The sequence below is a fragment of the Branchiostoma lanceolatum genome, chromosome 14 (genome assembly GCF_035083965.1).
Source record: "Branchiostoma lanceolatum isolate klBraLanc5 chromosome 14, klBraLanc5.hap2, whole genome shotgun sequence".
NCBI lineage: Eukaryota > Metazoa > Chordata > Leptocardii > Amphioxiformes > Branchiostomatidae > Branchiostoma > Branchiostoma lanceolatum.
This window is the reverse complement of record NC_089735.1, coordinates 4,786,077-4,801,790: the sequence shown is the minus strand read 5'-3', so window position 1 is coordinate 4,801,790 and position 15,714 is coordinate 4,786,077. Positions and strand designations below refer to the sequence as shown.

General features: G+C 40.2%; 2 protein-coding genes across 2 annotated transcripts in view; both read right to left on the bottom strand.

Moving 5' to 3' along the window:
• The window catches only part of LOC136448187 (protein FAM149A-like), a 39,223-nt gene extending 32,009 nt beyond the window's left edge, over positions 1-7,214 (bottom strand). Inside the window, exon 1 of the mRNA XM_066447388.1 lies at positions 6,861-7,214. Within this exon, the coding sequence (XP_066303485.1) occupies positions 6,861-6,913 (53 nt within the window). The 5' untranslated portion in view covers positions 6,914-7,214. The remainder of the gene's footprint in view (positions 1-6,860) is intronic.
• A 3,653-nt stretch (positions 7,215-10,867) lies between these two features.
• LOC136449055 (oligosaccharyltransferase complex subunit ostc-B) lies at positions 10,868-15,711 on the bottom strand. The gene is made up of 4 exons (XM_066448846.1): positions 15,540-15,711; positions 14,524-14,617; positions 13,520-13,717; positions 10,868-11,112 (listed from the first exon to the last, which is right to left on the bottom strand). The coding sequence occupies exons 1-4, from the start codon at positions 15,676-15,678 to the stop codon at positions 11,094-11,096; spliced, it is 450 nt and encodes a 149-aa protein (XP_066304943.1). The 5' UTR covers positions 15,679-15,711; the 3' UTR covers positions 10,868-11,093.
• Between the last annotated feature and the right edge of the window lie 3 nt (positions 15,712-15,714).

Sequence of the window (15,714 nt, the reverse complement as noted above, 5' to 3'; positions counted from 1 at the left end):
GCAACAACAAGGTGCACAGCTAAGCTTGTAAGCCTAACTCGACCCATTTCACACTGGATTATGTTGATTCACTCCGTTCTGAGAATGATCACAAAGATGCCAGTCTTTGCCTCTTTTCCTCTTGTGAAAACAAAACATGGCTGGCCTAGATTCAAGGGTCAAATGTTCTTTTCTTGCACCATAACTGGCTTAAGAACATAAACAAGCATCCCTTATGCCCCAAATTAAAAGAAGAATGTAACCCTCCTCTCCTTTATACCCGCAAAGAATGTACGGCTTGATATATAATAGTCACATTTCATGAAGTTCATTAAGCAGCTTCTGTTAGAAACACCTGTGGTGTAAATGGTAAACCACCGCTGTGGTTCGGACAACGATATTCTGCCATAACTTTGGAATGTTGTTTTTGGCTAGCATTGGTAAACAGCTGAATACATGTTAACTTAATCCGTGTCAGAATGGATTTCATTAGGCGCTATTAAGTTCTGCACTTCTGTATGCACTTTAGAGACTTTTTGTCACCTTTTGTGAACTTTGGCAAAAGAGCAAATGTTTTTAATTGTCTGGATAAGTCGTCTACTAAACCACCTGATTAAGCAGTAACCTAAAAAGTGTTTCAAAAGCAACATCTAACCTACCTTGATGAAGGTTAGACATCCAGGTAATAAAATATGCCAAAAATAATTCCTCAATCAACTGGATAAGATTTTGAAACAGTCAGACGTTTCAGACAGTATCCACTGTCTTTCGTCAGTGACTAACGATGGGACTGAGAACACCAGGTTTTATACCGACTATCGTTAGTCACTGACGAAAGACAGTGGATACTGTCTGAAATGTCTGACTGTTTCAAAATCTTATCCAGTTGATTGAGGAATCATTTTTGCCATAACATCTAATCTACTTGCGTTCTCTCATTCCATCTCATCAATTAACAGGTGTTTGACACCTTGTAGGCATATCAAATCACCTAAACTGAAAATTCCTGCTCCAGTTTGCGTGAATACACACCACAGCAGTACCTTATGGTACTCTGCTGGTGCTAGGGTGTCACTTTCTTTACAGCTGCTCACAAGGAATACTTCATACTTAACAATAAGAACTGTTTCACGGGTAATAAGAACCGACAGTTGTGTATCTCTTTATCTATCTGGAATGTACACTGTACATAGCCTGACGACAGACTAGTTTTTACATAGCTATCATTTCCTGCCTGCTAAAACTTTCTTTCCTGGCAATATGGGAAAGTACAATATCCACCGAGTCACTGCTCTACTGGTAGCACAGGTATCTACAATACCAGTGAACTGTCATCTCATGATTTCCCTTCCTAAACCAACAACCGAATGTTCCATGATCCTTGTGGCTGCCTTGCAGCACAAATAAGCACATGTGCACAGAGGGGCAATTGTCCCACAAACTTTTGCTGATTGCTAGATCCAAGAATAAGATATGCTAACTAGAGCAATACAGTGGGGATGACATACTATTGGTCTAGCAACTCTCAGATCTCTTTGAGACCTTCATTGAAAGGAAAATTTTCTTTATCTAACTCTTTGGCTTTTTATCTTTAAATCATTCAGATGATGCTGAAGATTTGCAAATAGAGAACTTCTAGCAGCTTGCTGAGATAACACTGTTCATTCTTGATTAAATTACTGCCGGTTATTTAAGCATCAACAACTTTTATCTATCTGCTATTATCACATAAAGGAGTTAGCAGGTGTGGGTAATTAGAAAGAAAAGACATATCTACAGTACAGGCTACATTATAACATAACAAACACATACTGGGAATCTTTTAGCTTCTAATATTAAAAAACACAAGGTACTGGTTTCATGCAACAATGGTGAAGGTCAGTATTTTTGTGATAATGATACTAGGCAATCCCAAAAAATTTTTCAAATGTCTGCTGCAAGGGCCACAGTTTTCCGTGGAACAGCCATCTCTTTCAGAAAGCAAGTGAAAAATCAGATGGCTTTTTTGTTCTATGAAGTATGATACAGTTGGAAGAAAGTGTACAAGGACTTGTATGTGAGGACTCAGAAGGCACATTGGGTCCTCCATAATGAGAATACAGTCGTGATCATCTTCTGTGATAAGGGACTACAAAGAAAGTAAAAGCAGTTGGAACTGATAATTCAAGACCATGCTTCAATCAACCCATCAAAAAACTTTATAGTGATCTTTTCTTCAAAACTAAAAGCTAAAAGACAACAAAAGGCGCACGAAAATGGAAAAATCTGTTTCAGAGAAGCCGACGACCAACATATCAAAGCAACATGCTCAGGAGAGCCGGCAACCTCTCTCAGTCTCTGTTTGAAACTAATTGCCCAGGGAAGCCTGTGAAAGGCTGAGGGCACAGCGGACGACAGAAAGAGATGGAAACTTGCTGCCCAATATACCTGAAGGCGCAGGAGGACCTAAGATCTAAGGTAAGGCTCAGGCAGCTTGCCGACAACCTCTCTGTTTGAAAGTAACCGCATCCCTGTTAGTCAACAGGACGTGTTTGAAGAGCGACGACATGTACAACTGATATCTGGTTGGGGGAAGACAGATCACACAACAGCTACGCAGGCCACCTCTCTACTGGCAACACTTGCACAAACATTCTGTAACCATACACTATGGGAAAAAGAAACAGCCACGGTCACAAAGAAAGGGGGGAAAGAAGTGGGGAAGGCTGAGAAGTTGGAAACCGTCTACACCACTTCTCCCGCCTTTTCTGTCGTGAAGGGGTCTGTGTTTGTACAAACATGGCTGGAGGATCTGGAGGACATGTGAGAAGGTTTTGTGAAAAGAGCTGCCGCAAGAATCAGGCGAGGCACAAAACAACTTGTGTAACCAACGCTGAAAAATTTGGCGGTGAGAAACCAAGCCGTCAAGTTTGATAATCTTGATTTTTTTAGGCTGAGTACAGAACAAAAAGATCTGCATCTAAATACCAGAAGTATTGGGAGCCCACAAGATGCATCAAATCTAAGAGAAACAAGAGTCCGTAGGACACAATTCTCCGTGAAGTATTTATAGTATGTACAAGTATTGACCCACACAAACTTTGCATCTCTGCACAGTCCAAGTAGTGTTTTAGAGCAAGTAAAGAAAAATGGTTGTTTATCTTTTTCTTTCAATACAGGAGTGGTCAACCTGCTGAAAAGTATGTTTTTACAGCATGACATAGATGGGATCTAGAAATTCCGGGAAAAGTCACAAAGTTAGATCTAGATGGCCCCTTTTCAATTATCAACTAACCATTCAGCCTTACAACAAAGATGTATCAGAAATCACAAATATGCAGTAAATCCTCTTTCCACAATTTATTGCAGGCCGGCCTGATCTAGAGCTATCAAGCTATTTGCAATAAAAAAGGCTAATTTATATTATCGTAACATTTCACGAAGGTCAAAGGTCACCGGATCTAACCACCCGGAAGTGACACTGGCGCGCGCACTTTTCTGAGAGATATTTCTCAACAATCTTTCATCCCCTGCGTAAACTTTTTACATTGTCACAGCCTCCGTATTATAAACTACAAGTGTGGTAAGTTGGAAGGTCCAGAGATTTCCCATTTTCACACTGTGCGTAAAAATGCATCGTCCGTCCCGTGCGCACATACTGTAAGCGAGTTGCGAGTGGACAAGGCATACTTAATACACAGACTGGAGGTCACTCTACACATGTTCGCAGCTAAAACTCACAATTCCCGTTGCCGCATTGGTATGTAACTTGGTATATCGTTTGCTAGGTTGCGTGTGGTGATGCACGTTGTCTATTTTTCAATGTAACAGTGACTATGCGATCACAGCAAGTAAGGAAGATTTATACCCCGTATCTGCCTGAAGTATTCCAGTCATGCATAACGGATTATAACATGGTCCCTATGGCAGGGCAGTGGGACATAGCATTAATTATAGGGGTGCAATTACGATATTGGATTGACGTTTAAAGTAGTTGTGGTGTAACAAAGCTATTGTGCATCACCACGCCGAACCAGGCAAACGATATGCCAAGTTACACACCAATGCGACAGCGGGATCGTGAGTTATAGCTGCGAACGCGCAAACAAATACATTCCCAATACTCCCAGAAGGAGGTCACACCTCCTCCCCGGAGTAATAAGTCAAATTTTCATGACTTCCCTCATGGATAATGGTCATAACAAAGTAAGGTGCTAAAATCAGGACTGAAACTAGTGAGAGTGTGGATGTCTGTAAAAAACTAAAATGCTACACAAGCATAATTCTTTCAAAGTTAGTAATGTACACTACATTACACCACCAACATTCAAATGGTCTGATGACAAAACAATCCATTTGCACTATATATTTTTGAAAGGTATACCAAATGTCAAAGAACTGACATAACTACATTACAATACATCACCCTTAAAGCTTAAGTAACTACTTCTGACCCATACAGGTCATAGTAAAAGTAAAACTGTCAGTTGTGGCTATAAAAGGTTCTTTGTCCAGAAAATTGATGTGACAGTCCAGTACGTAAGAGTTTGCCAGGAGAATCCATGCAATGTGTACCTACCCTGTAATGTTTGGCAGAAAAAAATACATACTTGTCATATGTCAAGGGATACACATTCCAAAGTAAAACTACATTTGTTCAAAAGACAAACGACAAAGCCCTTCTTTCTGGGGCTCAGTTAACTTTCTTCCTGATTAGGTAGCCTTTTGACGCTAAATTTGTATTGAATATGGAATTAGCTACAAAAGCAGGGTTTTATAAGGGTTTATGTTGATGAAGGTTAGACATCCAGGTAGTAAGATAACAGTTACTCAAGCGACTGGATACATTCTTAAATGGTCGGAAGTTTCAGACAGCATCTATTATCTCTCGTCAGTGAGGACAGCGGATTTTCAAATCTATCCAGTTGCTTGGGTAATTGGTATCTTGAGTATACAACAGATCATACATGAATTTCCGAGTTTTAGAACTGATGATATAAATGTATGCTGGTATTTCCATACACTGCAGTCTGTCCTTTGTACAAACATGCTTGACAGAGCTGTAACATGACTCCAGCAATTTTACAGGTGTGACACTGGGAAATCTTTTCATGGTTGAAACAGTTCACTGAAGTTAGTTACTGAAACCACCTGTTGTGGTAAATACACTGTTCACCATTGAGTGCTAGTAGGTGGGGTTTAACAACAGAATTGTCTGTTCCATTCTAGAATGTGCTTCCAAAGAATTAAGAAAGGGGACTTTTTGCTCCTCTTTATCTTTACTACTTTACTTCAGAAGCTCCAAGGGAGATGGTGATGATGCACATTGTAAAAGACGGCACTGAACTACACAGTTTACAGCTCTTGCACCATATGGTACAATTTATGTACATGGCACTCAACCAACCACATTGCTGTAGTCTATTAAACATTGAAACAAATTTGGTACCAAAAACTTAAGAAGAAGAAGGTTGAAATAACTTTCTACCTTTTAGCTGTCTTCACTGAAGAGAAACCTTCTATTCCAAGGTCTCTGGTTCAATTTACTTGTACAAAAACCTGTTTTGCTTGTGAGAAAGGACCTGAGGTGAAAGGGAAAGGAATGAGAAAGAAGACCCCTGTCACAGATGGTTGTGTCAGTTTTGGCTAGCCGCCATCCTATGAGTACTCTGTGGAGAGACCAAGGGACACCCAGGCAACTTTCATCTGGACATCAGGAATGTTTCTGCCTTGTTCGCTATCAATTCCCCTCACACAGTCCAACGACTGTACAACATCCTTGCACAGTCACATCGTTTTGTAAGCTTTACAATTTGTTGTTCTTGGTAGGAAGTTATGTTGCCTGTAATATTTCACATTTTTCAGTATAATGATACTCACCATCGATATGCACCGTCTGGTATGATATCGGACAGCACACATTGATCCATGGTAAAAAATATTTTACTGATCCGGACTGAGTATTGATAGGACAGTGTAAGGGTTCATATGGTATATGCACATGTGACATGTCTTCTAAATAGAGTAGCTAAAATTTCAATCTAGAATTGAAATTGTTTCTTAATCACAAAAAGAAATCCTCCATGTGTAAAACAAGCTGAGGAAAAGCCATCCTGTTAGTATACTTACTTTACGAGTGTGAGAAACAATTTGCCTCCAACCTCTCAAGTAAGGTAAGCTTGGTACTTGAAACAAGAGGCTACAAGTATGGGCACTCCAGATTCTGACTTCTATTAAGTTCTAACTTGTTGTGCTGAATTTTATGGTAATAGGAGTTGAATTATAAGTGACTGATGTCATATCCAACTCCAAGAAGTTTTCACAATTGTAATAAGATAGTGCTAGTGACAACTTTCACTATGTTTTCCTCACACTTACTGAAAAGTTTTCACAGCTGTGATTTTTACTTTACAAGGATCATGAAAACTTTGAAGTCCAGCAAAATGAATAGTTCTTATTCTAAATGTAAATCTAAATACTGACTATTCTCTTGATGCTTCGATTGTGTGAGATACTCCTGAAATGAACTGAAGTATCACTGACTTCAAATGTGTGTATGTTGTAGAACGTGTTGTTGTGGGCTTCGCGAGGTGTGAAAACTCACGCAAACAAACCCTGTATTTTTGTAACAGATGGTTGGAGGGATCCAACAGGTGAGCGGTTTGATGCTGGAAAACTCTATCGTAGTTGTGAGACTGCACTTGATGGCAGCCAAATGAGACAGTTAGGCCCTTAGATCGTACATGTTATGACCGATCTAGGGGTGAAAGTGTTGTGTTTAGGAAACAAGAGCCCCTACTGTGCTACACTTACAGGCCAGCTACGTACGCAGGCCGATCATACAGAGGTGGGCCACAAGTCATAAAGGTTGGGTTTGTATAATGTTATAAAACGGTACTTACATCTCCAGCTTATCGAGGATGTTCCTGTTTCTACTCATGGTCCGTGCTGCCATGATTAGAGGCTGGATCGGCGCCGGTTGTCGCCGGGATCGGCCTCCGGACGGGTCTCTCCCCGTCTCATCTCAACCAACCCGCGCTCTGCCTGCTCGGAAAACTGGAGTCCACAACTGCATCAAAACGCCATTATATCGACGCAGCAACCTCTGTAACGCTTTCTAAAATTGTCAACTGTGTGTAGAATCCTCAAAAGGTCACGGTTGAAACCGGAAAAACCTTGTTTTCCAGAGTTTTGGAGAGCTTGCCAAGAATTCGTTCTTGCTAAACAAACAAAATGGCGAAAACTAGAAGTTACCAGCATGCCTTGCGAGACGAGCAGAAGGAAACCAAGACCCCACACTTCTCCATCATTCTTTACTTAATGATTTTTAATGGCACAGTTGAAGACATAATAGCGCCCTTATCTATTTTAGAATATCACATGCACCGTATTAATATACAGAATCTATTCCTTTTGCACTTTTGTAGAGCAACAATTTCATCACAATGATTATGTTTAAGTTTTAATTCGTTCCAGATGAACCTGAGTTGGGAGCACCAAATAGAGTAAGGGGTCCTTAGCAACGGCATACACCTTCTGCATGGCAACCAGGTGATCAGCTGTCAGGTGGTATTTGTCAGGTAATAGGACACGGCTGTTTGAAGTTTGTTTCTCAAAGTTCACCCAAGCTGGCCTTCGTATGCGAAGAAGGCATTTCCTTTATTGAACACTCAAAATATAGAAAAGCACCCAATAATAACAAGAACTATCCCTTTTAACAACTCCACCGTCGAAATAAAATGTCAAAGGTTGAAATGCCTTTTTCCAGTGCTTGCAAAGATTTATGTTAATCACCTTTCCATGACAAATGAGAGTTGTCCCACTCAATCAAAATCCTACACTTTAATGCAGGGGTCAAGGAAAGGGTAACAACATCAAAATTTTTTTTTTTTTAGGCATGGGGCATGTCATCAAGAGAGTTTTGCAATTAACACGACCAGCTTTCGGATATTCTACAAAATAGTTGAATATCCTTTAATTCTAAACGGTAACATTTCTGGTACTCTTGATGTGTCTTGAGTGATAATTCATTTACAGTCCTGAGTAAGGCTGCTAGAAATGTGCAGTGGTGCACTTATTCTATGTGGAACAAAGTTCAGCTCTTTACCACTGCCAACACAGATGAACTTTCATGATAATGTAAAAGATTCTGTTTTCATATTATCAATACAACCAAAAAAAAGTGGCAAAAGGTTGCTCAATATTACAGATGCATGGCTCTACCGGATCTTGGTCTGTTGCTAGGCTGTGCTCTTATTTGTTTCCTTATTAGCAGAGTGTCAGAGTAGCAACCATGGATCTTCTGTTGTGTTCCCTCAGCTGCCTGCAATGTAAACACTTCCCTACACAGCTCCACTAACAGCCTCCATTCCCTCACCTTAACTGTCAATAAAGTCACACAAAGGGCTACGGGCACGTCTCAAAACATTCTGTTGGAGCGTAAATGGTCATTTTTCATCTGTCATGACATCTGTTTGGCTCCAACACACCATGGTTAGAAAACTGTTGTCATCACATAGATGAATTTCCAGGGCATTGAATTTGATTGATTGCAACAAGAAGCCGATGGACAAACATTGTGCATTTGTTTAGTCCAAGGAGGTTCTCATAAAACTCCTTCATAAGTCTAAGTCCATTGATCCAATAGTTACATTGGGTAGTACAAAATAGTTGGTTGATTCCCCCACATTACTCTGGATCTGATTTGAAATAATCTTTCTGTCAGTATTGTTTGTGCTGGGGCAAATCAATCAAATTTGATTTGAATTTCAGCTAATAAAACAAGTAATTAATCAGATTTTTTAGTCTTATTGTTTATTGAAATTATTTTATATTTCAGAGTTTGGCCCACCTTAATCAAACTCAACTTATTATCATTCTCTCTATATTCATCATAGTTATTGAGAGAAGAAAATGCACCATACTTACATACAGGCAAGCACTCACATGAACACGTATATGCACAAAGAAATCTGTATACTGATAGCCTCCATAGCAGGCTCTGAACCGGCCATTTTGGGGGGCTAAATAATACACCTTTTGCAGCCAGCCCGTAACCATCATCCACCCCCATAACCATCTACCGGCAAAACGGTTACGGGGGTGGATGATGGTTACGGGCTGGCTGCAAAAGGTGTATTATTTAGCCCCCCAAAAAGGCCGGTTCAGAGCCTGCTATGGAGGCTAGTATACTGATAGGAATGGATAAATCTTGTGTAGACCTATGTTAATCAATCAACATTTTACTCCTGGTATATCCTGCAAGCCACAAGAGTCACATTGACCTGCGTGAGTACTGTTGTAGGGTGTAATGAGGAATATGGGGTTGTGGCAACAGCAGCATGTTCGGCTCAGAACCAAGTGGTCCCTGGTTCGAATCCTGCTGCCTTGGGAAAGGCACTTTACACGACTTTCCCAACATCCCAACATGCCAGAATATTGATCAGATTTCTGATACGTCCTGTCCTGAAAGGTAGGTCGATCCCCTTCAGCTTTCCTTGTCGCTAAGAAACGTCATCAACTTTCCCTGAAATCTCATTACTGGGCTGATCCAATCATAATAGGATTTCAAAGTACCACCAATCGTTGGTTACCCCTCAAGGTCACTCGGCGAAATCGAATTACTGCCAATTTTACCCGGCCACCTGTGTTGCTGGGTAGCCACTAAGTATTTTCCTATTCAAAAGCAATGCAGCTGCAAATGCATCGGAAAGCTCATGTCAACATGCAGTTTTTTGTTCCTCATTTTTCAGTTCACAGTAGTTTTTCCTCACAGTAGTCTGTTATCGGTAATGAGCTTAGTGGGGGCTGGAGTAAGATTGCTTCGGGTAAATCCTTTTATGCGCTTTGTTCCCATTCAGTGAGTTAAGTAGATTATTTTTGCAAACTTCAAGGAGGGGAACTTGGTTCAGTAGACGCTTTCATGTTTTCAATGTTGTCCATTTGCTATGTGTTTTACTACTACATTCTGATCAACCTGTAGAAAAACGCGAGCTGTAGCTAAGTTGGATTGCACTACCACCAGCTAAAAGAGCTTCACCTCAAGATGACTGCTTTACCTTTACTCCAAAAGCCAATATAAATCTGTGGGACTGAAAATCGGTGTTACCTGGCCCTGGTCCAACAAATTAGTTAGGATTGTTTGTATTCCGTAAAACTCTTATGAACTCCACAAAACCCTTATGAACTCCACAAAACTCCACAAATGCCGGAAGATTTGTTTGAATTCTGTACAATTTGTATGTTTTTTCTTAGTAGTGGCTCGTATGAATTCCGTAAAATTCGCATGTATTCTGTAAAACTCGACATATGAATACTTGGACACCCCTGAAACAGTATGGTATCGTGTCTGTCTGCATGGTTACCTCCCCATGACAAACACCACTGTGGACACCTGGTCACATCAAAACAGATAAGGTTAACTGTGATGGGGGGTGAAGTTACCAGGCAAACCTCTCCACAACAGATAAATGTACCAGATTAGACAAGCATACACACTGTTTTAGCTCTCGTCTTGGATGAGCAGTTTTATATGACAACATTGCTTTTACACAAGTCTATAACTTCTTGGACAAAACTTGACCCCTACAAGCTGATTCAAAACCATTTTAGCTTCTCCACTTAATAGTTTTTAGCACTCCCCAAGAGGGAGAATTGCCGTGGCTTGAGAGTTTTTCCGCACATCTTCCTTTGTACGAGACCTACAGATTCAATTTCTATTCTAGAGGACAGACATTTATGTAAATCTGAACAGAGGAATAGCCTGTATTTACACAAGCTCTCGGCCGGAGGTTACTGATGGGATGGCGGTTACAGGACCGGCTGGCCACTAGGAGCACGATTCGTCAGGCTAAACAGAGGAATAGCGCAAGTATAAGACAATAACTCAAACACACAATTTTGTCACATATAAAATCTGCCCCTTTTATTCAATACAAATCTATTTGGATTTAAATACTCTAACACTTCATTATTGAAAAGCTGGATCTTTTTGTTCTCTTTGACATGCCGTTGATTTTTTTACTTGTAACGTTGGGCTCATTAATGTGTATGATAGTGGACAGTAGACCATCTAGCGACGTCTTCCAACCGTCTGCTCTTGTCTCCTCTGTGTGGCAGTGGTCTGTGGGCCTCGCTCAGCCAGACAGGTAACCTCTGTGAACGAAAACAAGACTGTTAGACTTGCTTGGTTGTTTGTTTGTTTGTTTGAACCTTTCTTTATTCATGATAAGCTCAAATCGGCACGCAGGCCGCTTTTCATTGAGGTCATGAGGGAAGAGGTAAGGGTCAGATACAATATAACAGAAATACACATTCATTTGAGTCCTAATAACTCTATCAACATATATCATTACATATCTATGGTATAACAATTGCTACAACATACAACATATAGTAGGGCAAAAGCTGGTTCATGGTCCGTGTCCGTTCGTTTTGTTCATTTCCGTTACTTCAAGAGTCTCTTAAAGAAAGTCAGACTTAGGACACTGGTAGCTAGTGTTTCCTTAACAGAATCTTGTTCATTGTTTAAAAAAAATCCCATAGAGCTTGGTATGTTTAGGAAGGTTAGACATCCAGGTTAACAATATTTAGATACAAAGCAATCTCTACAACTGGATAATATTCGGAGATTACTTCTGGACGTTTCCAGACGATGTAGTACTAGTGGTATTGATTCCTCCTGCCAGTTCATTCTAGGATGCTGAAGAAAAGTGATGGATGTTATCACTGAATCTTATACAGTTGTAGAGATTGATTTGTATTCAAATTTAGAGCTTAGTAGTTGGTAGTATTAACTGCAGTATCAGTCTATCCATACATTGATTACCAAATTTGAAACATAATTTGCATCCTAGATTATAATGAAGACTGTAAAATGTAGATTTAGAATATAAGAAGGCAGAGGGGATACCCAGTTTACCACACTGTTCTTGACTTTAATCTTCTACATTTTGAAGAGGATTTGTATAGTGAAGATGAACCCCAGAAGCTGTGTTACCTTGCTGTCAAATCTGTTGGTTTTGATCAGCCACTGGGTACTAATAATTAACTCAGCATGCACAATTGGGTTCTGAACAACACCTGTTTCTATTGTCACATGTAGTTATATTCATTGAAATATCAAATCAACAATGTTAGTACTTGTGTGTTGTGTTTGCGGGAGCTTTCAAACATACATTACCAAAGATAAGATGTTTCTTGAACAAAAACAAAAACTAATTTCATTTCCAGTGTTGTGAAAGAGATGAATAGCTTCTTCTTCCTCATTACTTTCATTTCGATTACCTCTTTTTGAACACTATAATTGAGAAAACGACGTCAGCTTTTCCCCGAGGGGTCTTCCCTCACAATGCTCTATTTCACACACAATGGAAAGTGACAGTGTCTAATTGGCTGAATTCAAATCACTGTAGTTATCACCTATCAGAGAAACAGCATAGGTCAGGGACAACACCATATAGGAGTCAAACAGGTGTCTCTTTTTGTGTTCATCTACATGTAGCTGTCAAGCAACTTGCTAAATGCAGATTTGTTTCAGATAAGATGACACATGAGTCAGAATACACATGTTAACTCATGGTGGTGATGTCGGAAAACCCAACAAACTATATACTAGTAAAGAAAACCCCACTCAATTGTAACACTATATCAAAGGCATATGCTAGCGCTTATTGTATTAGTAATTAGCATGTTATTTAACTTAAGTTTAATTCTATACATTGTATTATGTTTGATAGTTGTGGCCACACATTGTACCATGTACAGTTGCCGTGCAAATAAAGTTCTTATACATATAAAAAAGCTCTATGTACGCGGACTACTATGCATATGGAGTCTCATCCATACATCTGAGCAAGTGATTCAAACCACTTTAACTGTGAACTGTTTATCAAAGTGTCCTGAATCCCAGTGGCGTCTACCCCTTGTCTCAGTCTAGAGACAGTCGTGAGTTGTTTTGTCTGTAATTGCCTGAACATTGTATGTTTGCACTGAGCATCACAAATGGGAAAATCCACCTGTCTAAAAAATGAGCCAGTGATGCACAGTAATTAGTGCTGGCACTGACCACTGGTTTGACCAAGAGTGACCCCTGCTGCTTGGTAACCAATCTGTTTTGACAGCGTGGATTACTCCTCTATTGATCTATGCTACTGATGAGGCGTTACAATGTTAGGCTTACTTAGGGCGTAATCAATTCTGACAGCTAATGAATGGCATTCCTCATGATTGTAATCAAACAAGTAAGATGATTGTGAGTTTAGGTAAAACTTTTTAAAGGTTAAACATGCACCATGCACAAGAATGGATAGTGATACACATGCTCTCTCTATTGTCTGATGTGGGTACTGCAGCTTCTGGACATCTGAATTAGGTGATGCTTAGATAAAGGGGCATTTTAGGTCCAAAACAAAGGCAAAGCTAGTGCTTTAACTACTAATAATTGGTGACTTTGCAAAAGCAATAAAAAAATACAATAGTAGTAGATATCTACAGATATAGATACAAAACTGTAAGCTTCCAAGCTCAGACTGAGTTAGAGTTTTGTGAAAGAACAACTTACGGAAGTTTCATCCTCATGAAAACCCTGGCCATGAAGAAGCTGATGAGAACACAGACGAAGCCGATGAACATGAGGAGGAAGCGGTTGAGTTTGGGGAGGTTGGGAGCGTTGGACTTGTCCAGCACCACGAACCCCAGGCCACCGAGGGTGAAGAGGAAACTGGACACCAGGCCCTCGATGATGTACTGTCCGTTTACTCTGCAGAACACACGACAATGTAGAACACATGAGAAAGTAGAACACATGACAAGGTAGAACACATGACGACGTAGAATACATGACAACAATTTCACTGTCAAAGGGAGGCTACATGATACTCAGTATCCGATATCTGAAGGTCTTAAGGCTGTAAATGTTTGAAAATTGATACACTGCTATATATGGTATAGGAGCTACTACTTGTCATGTTTGAGTCCTCTTGAATTTTCAGAAGTGGTTAAATGATACATCCAAAAAGATCTCATGGCCCAGTACATAATTTGCAGTGTGAGTGTCTATCTGATTTTTTGCAGCAAATAGTCACAATGGAATCATATCCCTCCCATACTCTACTATGAACTTCATTCATCATGCAAATCACATTAAAATAATCTATCTATTCATCTATCAATCTTTAGCGTTGGTATCGACACAGCCTCTCTTGAGTTTAGGGTGTTCCAAGGGAGCCCTCACAAAATCACAACAACTCAGGAATCAAAACAAGGATAACATTAACATCAACTGAATAAAATAGTACAATACAATCAAAAGTAGTGATGGCCACACATTTTCTAATACGACAATAGGTTACCAATTACCAACCAATGATGTCAAGAAGCCAGTGATTTAGTCTGAATTGATCTCCTCTGGGCTTTCCAGGAAAAACTTGGGTTCCAAAGGTCACAATTTTTTATGTTGTTCCCCATTCTTAACCTTCAGCATGCTTAAGTTAGTAAGTGAGGTAGCTGTTTGGCACCAAATGAGTGTTAGTTAAGCTTTATGGGGTTAGGCAGCATTAGCTTTACCTGTAGGCCAGGAAGGCTACTGGTTTTGCATGTCCATTTTCGTCAGTGGTTGAACCAACACTTGGGGGCTCCACAATCACGTCATAGATGATGCCTGCGGAAGAAAAATCAGTATTTCTTAAACAGTTTTGACTTGAGGGCTTGTCAGAGCTTCCTGTAACTAGCTTACTAGGTAGAAACAAGGGTACAAGGTATCTCGGAAATAAAATGTGTGTTCTTGAAAATAATCACATTTATAACATGCCAGTCGAATGGAATAAGGGTGAATATGAATCTGACAAATTAGATTCAGAAGGTGAGATCTCCTCTCGTGCTCATAGTTATGATCATAGATCCTCCGCCCACTGACCAATAGAACGAGAGCGAATGTTTGTATGATGACATAGATGACCCCAATGAAGAAACATGGCGCTGGGTTTGTACGAGGTGTTATACATGAGGACCGATCGCAAACAGTGGCAGCATGGCTAGCAAAGGGGTTTGAGGATGTAACTTATTGCAAGTGGGACTTTGGGTGGCTAGAGTAGGCTGTTAGGAAGTCAGGGACACACAGAGATCTGGGCAGTAGCGTACCTTAGCGACAAATTATATGCGCCTATGTTTGACTTCATCCAATACACTGCGCTACGACTGTTGTGCGGGTTATATAAATGACGGGAAGTAAACCAACAGTCGCCACAGCTAATCCGAAATCAGAAGTCAGTTTTAGCTGTGAACTTGCGCCCTCTAGTGAGTTTTTCACGAGATGCAGCTGACTGAGGCCAACTGCGTCTAGTTTTGATATTCTACTTTGTCCTGGGTTATGCACATGTACCGGAAATGGAATAATGGATATGCACCAAGCAGTACATCAGAAACATAGTTTAGAAGCATTCAATTCGCTACATGCTAAGAATTCCTGGTTTATTATCTTACAAAAGTTACACGTTGTTGAGTTTACACAGCAAACCAGGGCAAGACTCGATACAAATCATGCTCTGTTTTTCCACCGAAAAAAAACAATTCCAGGGACTCACCGCCAGTCACAAGGAAGTATGAAACAAGCACGAATCCGTACACCACCATGGCAGACGGGGCCCTCACCCAAGACGGTTTCTTGAGCTTTAAATTGGGGCATTCCAACACTGTGAACGGGATCGAGTATAGTGCCTCCATCTTGGATCAGCTGCGAAAGAAAGACCCCATATAATA